We start from the raw sequence: 9,228 nt of genomic DNA, 5'->3' as shown, positions 1-9,228 counted from the left end.
TCTAATTCAACAGTGAAATATACGATAAGTTTGATAGCATCTAACCAATGATTATGATAATTATGATTGTCTAATATTATTAATGGTTGCTATGTCTATGAATACAAATTTTCCTCAATTTCAGGCCATTTTAAGATGTACATCAGTGGTTCCGCGGACCCTTGGAAGGAATATCTAATGGGCCGCAAACGCTAGAGCCTTTAGTTTTTGCGGTATAGGCTAACTTTGTCATTTTGCATTTTCTTCTTCTTATGGTGAAATAATCGCTCTTCTGTTTAACTACAGAATCAAGTGCTTCCAAATTTTCGGTGGTTAAAAGATTGTTGTTGTCCCTACACGCCACAGCATTCAAAATCATCATCCCTTTCGTCTCCACTTACTTCTGTTGGCATCGGTTTTCTACACTTGTTCAAATCAAGACGAAAGCAAGGAACAAACTTGATGTAATCACATAAGATAAATCAGTAGGGCCTACTCTATTTTATTTGCGAACGTGAGAAGTGGCAGCTACTTGAAATGTCATCTGAATAACTCTATGCTATGTTCTTCTATCGTGTTTTCGGTTTGCAAATTTTGGGGGTCCACGAATACTTTAGAGAAGCATAGGGGGAAAATTTTGGGGATTACGCGAATACTTCAACGAAGCATAGGGGATCGGTCCGAGGAACATGAAGTTTGGAGAACCACTGATGTAAATAATGAATACATTGACAGCTTGAAAAATATTATAGATCAGCGAATATCAAAGTGGACAATATCGCCCTCGAAAGAGATACATTCGGTGGTGGGAATATCGAATGGTGCGATAGCAGGACGGGAGCACATTCTTAAAATAGTCAGAATTATCACGAAACCAAAATAAACTATACAAAAGATTGATATATCATTTTGGTACCTCTGGCGAATAACTGCTCATTTTTAATAAAGTCATTCCTACATCTTATTTCATAGAAAAATTTTTTTTTAGCTGTGATAATATTATTTTTAAAACAAAAAAAATGGGGGCGGAGCGAAAGTACATAAAAGTTACAGCTGACCACTGATATAGACGAGTTCTGGAATCCTCGGAAATGATAAATCTAATACAGAATCAATTGCATAAAATTTAGTCTCATTCAGTTTGAATCGTTTTAAATGCCCTCATTCATTTTAGTATCTACGTAATTATGTCCTAAAAAACTGGTCCATCTACTATTAACTTGGAAATATAAAAATTTCACACATATTATTTTCATCCAAAAAAATGACTTTCACAAAAATCAAAACACATATTATTTGATACATTTATCTCAACTATTGAAATTTTGAGTAAAATATCACTCTTCTAACACTTCCAGAAAGACAAAAAAACTGATTAAGCAAACCTCCTCTCCGCTGTTGGATGGCGGGGTTTGCCCGCCACCCGTCCATAATAAGATCACTTAATTGTGTGAGTATTGGCAAATTCTGAATAGATTCCTTATATATCATTGTGAAAAAAATAGCCATACTATATATATCCATTAAACAATTGTAGCTATCTGACATATGCTTTATTTAATTAGAGAATAACGATGCTGCAGCTACTTTTTTAAATTCAACTTGGGCATTTTTTTAATAATAATAATATAGTCTATAAATACATGCTCAACACAGCAACATGTGAATTTATAGGACTTTCGGGCATAGTTAGGGTTGTGAGGAAGCTACAAGTCATCATATTATTTCGCTAATGTTGAATGTGGTAAATAAATGTTCATAAATACAGAAATAAATATTGGTGTAAATATACACCGCTAAATAGTAATATTTTTTAAACAATTCTTCACAGTGCCGCAGTGTGCCATATTGGTGTCCTGGTGTCAGAGATATATAATGATTTATTCCGTATTAGTGTGTAGGCCTACCGAATATATTAGACTATACCAAACCGAATTTTCAAAATAAACTACCAAATCTATTTAACATTGAAGTTCACATTGTAGAAACTGTAATAGCAATAGAAGTAAAATTAAATCTGCAGTGTATTTTTAAAAGACATATGAAAATAAGTTGAGAAACACCCATTGATGTACTAAAACAATGTACGGTACCCTAAAATCAGAAATAAAACTTCACCATTCACGAAAAGTTCTCAGTTTGTTGACCTGATCAATCTGAGATTAGCAGAATTCTTGAATTCACATGCTCTAAATACAAATCTACAGGACCATGAATTTGATATCTTTGTATGATGCAACACCCCACCCTCGCTATTCCTATTATATCTAGAAACTCTTCAAAAAAACAACGACATAAACTATGGAAATCAAGCTGACCGCAACACAACGTAACGTAGCAAACAGAACTGCGCACACACCCTCCAAAACATAACGAGACAAAAACATAACTACCACTAGAGGTCCTGATCTAAATTTTTGGAATTTTTTACATATACTGTATTGTAACAAAATTCGATTATTAAAAAATTCTGACATTGAATACTACTTCATAAAACACAACATAGAAGTCAATAGAAACTATTGGGTTTGACCTGCATACAAATTCGCACTTGAATGTGAAAAGCGCAATTAACTTGTTGAGAGAAAACGAAAAAAAGTTTGTGTTGGTCATCGAAAGAAGAGAAGGCTTGGACGAGAGGTGATGTAATTGTAAACAATAATCATGTTTTACGAAAATAGTGGAAAAAAGGGAAAGAGGAAAACATAAGTTTACGATATAGACTGAGCTAAAGCTACATTACGGTATTCGTTCCCTGCCATTGTGCAGAAGTCAGAAGCCTCTCTTCATTACGTACAGATACCATAGGACTGAAAGGGTGGTTCCCCTTTGGTTCGAGAAGTTGTTTTCTGTGCGCTCATTCTGAAAGCAGGCAAGAGCATATTATTTATTGGTGAGTGGATTAATGCAATTGGTTTGGTCAGTTGGTGGAGTGGTCCAATCAGAAACTTGGGTAGACTTGTTCAAAAATTATTACAATATTGCTAGTCTATTTGTCTAAGTCTTTGAATGCGTACCGTACTAAATATGACTAAGCAAATTATGTGTCATATGAAATGCCAGAAAGTGAACAATATAAGAATTTTCTGTTAACTCCACCAATTTCTGGATTTTGTGCTAATATTCTTTACAATAAAGTGTTGCAAAAACATTGCCAATTCCCATCCATGGCAAAGTGATTTTCAAGTGTTTTATCGATCAATATCTATGAAAAATATTTTGTCCTATGTCAGTATGTTTCAAAAACCATCAATTTTAATCTTACTCACCCCCTGCTTAGACAATGAACCTGTAAATCTTTCTGATTTTATCCTTGCAAATTATCATTTTCATTTCTAGGCTAAAGCATTTCTTTTCTATACAGTTTGATCAATATCATGGAATCACAATGTCAAAATGCAGAAGAGTTTTTTCAGCATTTAAAATTGTCAAAATGCAATGACAATAACACACCATCAAATAAGAAATTACCAAGTGTTGTCATCAGAAAATATCCATTGACAAGATACCATCATAATGCATTGATAAATAGAAACAAGAGACCAAACATTGAGGCGCTTGGTAAGAAATAACAAATCAACTTTACTCATAACAAAATGCTTTTGGGGACTTTAAATTAAGTACAATAGAAGAGAAAATGCACCTCAATATTGTACTACATACAGTACGACACAGTTCTCCGATTCCAAGAAAAGCCCCACATCAGAAGACATCAATTATAACAGTGAGTGCAAGCCCAGCCTTTATGAAACAGTCTGTGCCTCCATATCAACATAAATTGCATATAGGATAATATTGAATTCAAAGATAGCAGAGTGAAATAATATATAGTTATCATTCTATTTTCATCATTTCATAATCTGTTTCAAACTGTTTTTATTATGAACAGGACAAGATGACTCTTCAAATAACACTAAATCTATAAACCCCAAAAGACGAAAGAAGTTAAGTCTTGCGGAAAAGATAAAATTGCTCAAGGAAAGTACACCGGAACTCAAGGAAAAGTAAGCTTTTATTGACATGGAAAATGGTTTTATTATTTTTTGTGCGACACAATCTGGTTTTTACTAAGCAATGCTCAAGTATATGGACACAAAGTCTAATTCACTACCACAATGTCAGCAAAGTGTTATAAGGATTGTATTAAATTTCATATACAGGCGTGCAACGTGTCATATAAAAAGATGTTTTGAAAGTAAAAACAGAAAAATTTTGATTGAAATATTGGACCTTGGAGAAGTAGCCTTCTTGAGATTTCTTCCATCTTAGAATTGGTTAGTCCATTGGTTATAGATAAAAGTGATTTTTAACAACATTAAATTAGAAAATCAATCCTTAGGTCCACATTGTGTAGAATAAATTAATCATTTCATCTTTCTGATTTGAGGTTTTAGGAGGCCAATATAAATTATTTTCGAAAGCAGTGCAATATCAGTGTAATTCTATTTTTTTTTTTTTAGAGTTGGTGAGCCAAAAAAATTGAACTGTGATCTTTGTCAGATTGAATTTAATTCAAAACATGATTATGAAAAACACACATACACTGTGAAGCATATCTTCAAGACTGAAGTAAGTTTTACAATTTTTTTTACATTGTGGCCAGTCATGAACCTCATTTGAAATTCTGGCAACTTTCCTGAATTCCCATCTTGTGTGTTTGTCTAATGTGTATCGTGATCTTTTGTACCATATCAGAGTTCAAGATAAATTATCTATAAATATTTCAGTCAATTTTCAATATTGCTCTTATCAAGTAACACTTCCCAGATCTTAAGTACTTTGAAGCATTTGTCCTCAAAATTCTTATGTAGACAATCTATTCGTTTTATATATAACTACCATACTTGTTTATGAATGTGTCAGTGATAAGAAGAGCATAATAACAACATATACCTGAATTTCTAGATGGAGATTGGGACCGATCAGAATGCATTATCAAAGGAAAAGGAAGTTATGAAAACCCAAACAAATACCTATAAATGTATATATAGTCCCTGTGGTGCAGAATTTGATAAATTAGAAAAATTTCTACGTCATCACAGAGAACATACTGGTGTTTGTCCTTACCTATGTACAAGATGCAAATCCAAGTTTAAAGTAAAGTCTGATCTGGCAAGTCATTTAAAGAGACATCTTGGTAAGATTAACGGATAGGATATTTATATTCGTCTCAGGGGAATCGAAATGCTTTAAAATGGCCTAATTATATGCCGAACCTTAGAGGAAGCAGTAACCTACCATCGTATGAGATCACACCCTATGATAGGAAGTTCATCAACTTCTCGGTCCTCATCAGTCTTCCTAATTATTCTCTGTGGAATTCAAAGTTTAAACCCATGCGGGGTAATCATGGATGGGGGGGTAAGCGAGTTCCTAACACTTTTCGCAATTATGCAATTCGCAACTGTTGGAATGTTAACTTTAGCTAGCCTTATGATTGTTTTTTTATCATGACTATATTAAGGTAACCTCTATAAACTATGTATCATTCTTATTCTAGGTATGAAAAATATATCGTGTGATCACTGTGATATGACATTCACCAAAACACGATGTCTTGTTCAACACCTAATCACAAAGCATGGTGAGAAAGACGTAAGGTCAAGAAATTTTAAATGCACTGTAAGTTTTGAAGCAAACCTTGTTGAAGTTATGCATGTGTTGTTTTATGGTAACATGGGCACTGCGTTTTATGAAGGCATTTATTGGCTCATATCTATTTTTAATCTTAGGAATGTGGCGAGGCTTTCTTATCCAAAGCTGCTGTTGATCGGCATATGAGGTGGCATACAGGATATAGACCAGAGACTTGCCATGAATGTGGAATGAGTTTTCACACCAGATTTGATTTAAATGACCATCTTAGGATACATTCAGGTACTTTTACATCAATATTGCAATTGTATTCATACTGAAAGTAGTTCTAACTGAAGTCTCTCAATTATCTATTTGAAAGCTGAATATGATGCTTCATGTATGTTTTATCTGAAGCTATTAACATTGATTAGTTTTCTTCAATTCTGAAAAGGTTTTAGACTTAACATAACATATTATAACTCATTTAGGAGAAAAACCGTACAAATGTGAGGATTGTGAATACAAAGCAAGAACAGCACAACTGCTAAAACGACATAGGAAGTAAGAAATGACTTTCTTTATCTACTCTCTATTTTTGTATGAGTATGCATTTGTTTGGCAATCTCACTTAGTTAGTTCAATATTTGATCTAAACTTTAATATGATAATAATTGCAGAATACACACTCTAGAGAAACCATTTACATGCAAAGAATGTGACTTCAAATGCAGCAGCTCAAGTTCGCTTAAAAGACATACATTGATTCACTCTGGCAAGAAGCCATACAAATGTCCATATTGTTCTCACAGGTAGCTTCAATTGTTAATGATATTATGATAAATTTTCAGGTTGGTATGTATTGTATATAATCTCGATGGTACTTAACCAACTTACAATATTTGTCTAGCGCAGTGGTTCTCAACATGTGAAGCGTTCTGTTCTTCTATATATATATACTTAGTTTTAGCTTTTGACCGCTTTCATCAGTTATTTTATTTGCCACATTTTATATTAAAAAGCTGACAAATGAAAGTAGAAGGATGAATGCATTACAATCTAAGAAATCAAAGTCGATTTACTTTAAATGAATGTAGTTGTTGTCCTCATGAACGCCCAGAGAACCGTTTTGTAATCTTAATCTAGTCTTGATTATTATAGTATGGCAACTTGTCATTCTTTTACAAGTCAACATCATAGCATACACCACTGACTGAAGTTTCTATTCCAAAATTTCTCAGGAGTGCCAACATAGAGAATTTACGAAAGCATATAAAAAAAGTAGCAAAACATAAAGGATTGAAAATTTATCCATGTTCACACTGTGCTGCACTGGAGTTCTCAACAGATGATGGTGCTGAATTTCTTTTGCATATGAAGCAGGTGACTTATTAAGAATTATTTTTTGTCAAGATTGAAACGAGAATATCGGTCAGAGACCGAAGACTTATCGATCGAAAGTTAGGGGATCCCCAAAACAGCGCTCTTACTCCATAGTGACACCTTGTGTCCCATCCCCAATTAATTAATAACTCGCTAATTATACGACATAATTCGCCCAAAATCAATAGGCTTCTGGTCCGAGATAAGATGAATGCACAAGCAAAATCTGGAGCAGATTCAATTTCGCTTTCGTGAGATATCACGTGCATCTAACAGACATACAAATACCTATCAACATACTTACCGATTGAAATCGATAAGTAATAATGGCATCAGCACAATACAATTATATCAAATCCACTACTTTGTCAGTAAAATTGTAGCTGACATCATAATGATTTCCCAATATCATTTTTAGGGCATAGTCTGCATTTGATACAGAAGTATTCTTGAAGATAACAAAATTGTATGCAATATTTGTAATACTTCTTCTATTCTTATTTGCTATACTTATCATAATTTAAAACAAAGCAGTATCTTCAATTATCTATGGATCAAGTTATAATGTAGTGTAGGGTCATCAAACTCAAATTGCATCGTTAAAGTTACAGCCTAATTAACTTTCATAGTTGATATAACATTAGTTTGGGCTTTCCTCAAAGAGTGATCTCATATATTTTACAGTACCATTTTCCAAATCTTGATCTGAAGTCCGTTACCGCAACAAAGCTATCAGGAATACAAATAGATGATGTCAATCATGAAGCAGAATCAGAAAATGAGGATGAAATTACTGGTGTACAAGGTCGTACAGTTTTCGATAGGTCGTCGGACTCACTTTTGCAAGACAGTGGTCTGAGTCAAGAAGCCCTTGTCAATATGCAACCGTCAAGTCTTCTGCCAGAACTTGGACTGAGGTCAACATTAGAAACATTGAATGAATCTGATTTGAGATGTTTGGACCCGCAGATGACAAATAAAGGAGATGTCTTCTTGTCATCCATGGCACCTATTGATAATAATGATCTTCGTAAGCGAGGTAGGTTCAATCGTAATATACATACGTTTTTTTATGTTATAGAAAAGGGGAAATAATATTAAAGAAATGAGAGTTTCAAACTGGCGTTCCATTTTTGCTACCTTGGATCTATGACTATTCCCATATAACATCAAACCAACTGCAGTTTCATGCCAACGTGACTCAAAACCCTGATACAAAGGCTTAAATTTTAAAAATGAAACTCTTCATTTTACAGGGTTAACTTGGATTAGAATTTTAAATTATTATTAAAAATTTCTAATGTGAAAAAAAATTAGATGGTTAGGAGTTGGAGTCACTAAGATTTCTGGAGAGAACTCCGGCTTCCCTGTCCCTGATGCATCAAATCGATACCTCGGTGAAATTTTGGTGAATGTACCTCGTATTTCTAGAAATTCTTGAGGTACACTCTTTTTAAACTAGTGATGTTGGTGTTCAGGTCCTTTTGAAGCAGAAAATACAGTGTCTGAAACTTTATCTGCGAGTTCCATGACATCGTCAAGCCAAGAAAACGGAACTGCAAATCCAGAAATAAATCTGAACCAAGGATACTTGGCTCTACTTGTCAAATGGCCAAGTAATCAGAACGTTGAAGTACAGCAAGGTCCGGTCGAAGGATGTAGCTCTGGAGTGCCATTAACATTAGTTGTAAATAGTAGCCCAATGTTTTTAAGCGCACTGGACAATACTCCAGCTGAGCCACAACCTGATAATTCTAATAATGTCCAGGCTGGAAATGGAAGAACAACATATACTATATCACATAATGGGCTATGTCTTACTGATGGAAACAGAACAGCAAAACCAGATTCTGCTTTGAAGACTTTACAACCAGTTACATTTGATCCTATTCCTACTGAAAAAAATGTTAATACTTCAGCAAGTCCACAAATTTCTGAAACACCTAAAAATACCTTCATGACAAAATCTTCAATTCATGTTCCAAGTCAACCGCCTAATATACTGACCGTGAGTCCAGAGAAAGTCAATGAAACTTGAAGTGTCATAATTGCAATATTGTTATTTATTTATCTTCAGTCTGTGGTATCTGAATATGTACAGAGCGAAATTGCAATCAAGCCAATTGGTTGAATATCAGAACACAAAAAATCAGTGCTGAGAAAATTGTGGTATTGTGTTAGCTGAGTATTTCAGCACTTCAATTCGGAGTAATCACTTAGGCAACTCAAAAGAATGGACATAGATTAGCTCTTATTCTGGAATAAAAAGTTTTATCACAGCGAGATTGAAGT

General features: G+C 34.0%; 1 protein-coding gene across 1 annotated transcript; it reads left to right on the top strand.

Annotated features, from left to right (window-relative positions):
• The first annotated feature begins 2,912 nt into the window (after positions 1–2,912).
• On the top strand, positions 2,913–9,191 carry LOC120333153 (uncharacterized). Its single transcript, XM_078119562.1, has 12 exons — positions 2,913–2,932; positions 3,344–3,540; positions 3,869–3,983; positions 4,440–4,548; positions 4,885–5,116; positions 5,480–5,601; positions 5,712–5,856; positions 6,045–6,117; positions 6,234–6,365; positions 6,795–6,936; positions 7,621–7,975; positions 8,415–9,191. The coding sequence occupies exons 2-12, from the start codon at positions 3,357–3,359 to the stop codon at positions 8,972–8,974; spliced, it is 2,169 nt and encodes a 722-aa protein (XP_077975688.1). The 5' UTR covers positions 2,913–2,932; positions 3,344–3,356; the 3' UTR covers positions 8,975–9,191.
• The last annotated feature ends 37 nt before the right edge of the window (positions 9,192–9,228 follow it).

The sequence above is a fragment of the Styela clava genome, chromosome 13, assembly GCF_964204865.1.
Source record: "Styela clava chromosome 13, kaStyClav1.hap1.2, whole genome shotgun sequence".
NCBI classification, from domain to species: domain Eukaryota; kingdom Metazoa; phylum Chordata; class Ascidiacea; order Stolidobranchia; family Styelidae; genus Styela; species Styela clava.
This window is presented reverse-complemented; position numbering and strand designations above follow the sequence as displayed.

Excerpts from the sequence above, each read along its gene's own strand:
- LOC120333153 (XM_078119562.1), top strand. The coding sequence starts at position 3,357 with ATGGAATCACAATGTCAAAATGCAGAAGAGTTTTTTCAGCATTTAAAA. Across the intron at positions 6,118-6,233 it reads CTGCTAAAACGACATAGGAA|AATACACACTCTAGAGAAAC; the intron begins GTAAGAAATGAC and ends TAATAATTGCAG. Across the intron at positions 7,976-8,414 it reads TAATGATCTTCGTAAGCGAG|GTCCTTTTGAAGCAGAAAAT; the intron begins GTAGGTTCAATC and ends GTTGGTGTTCAG.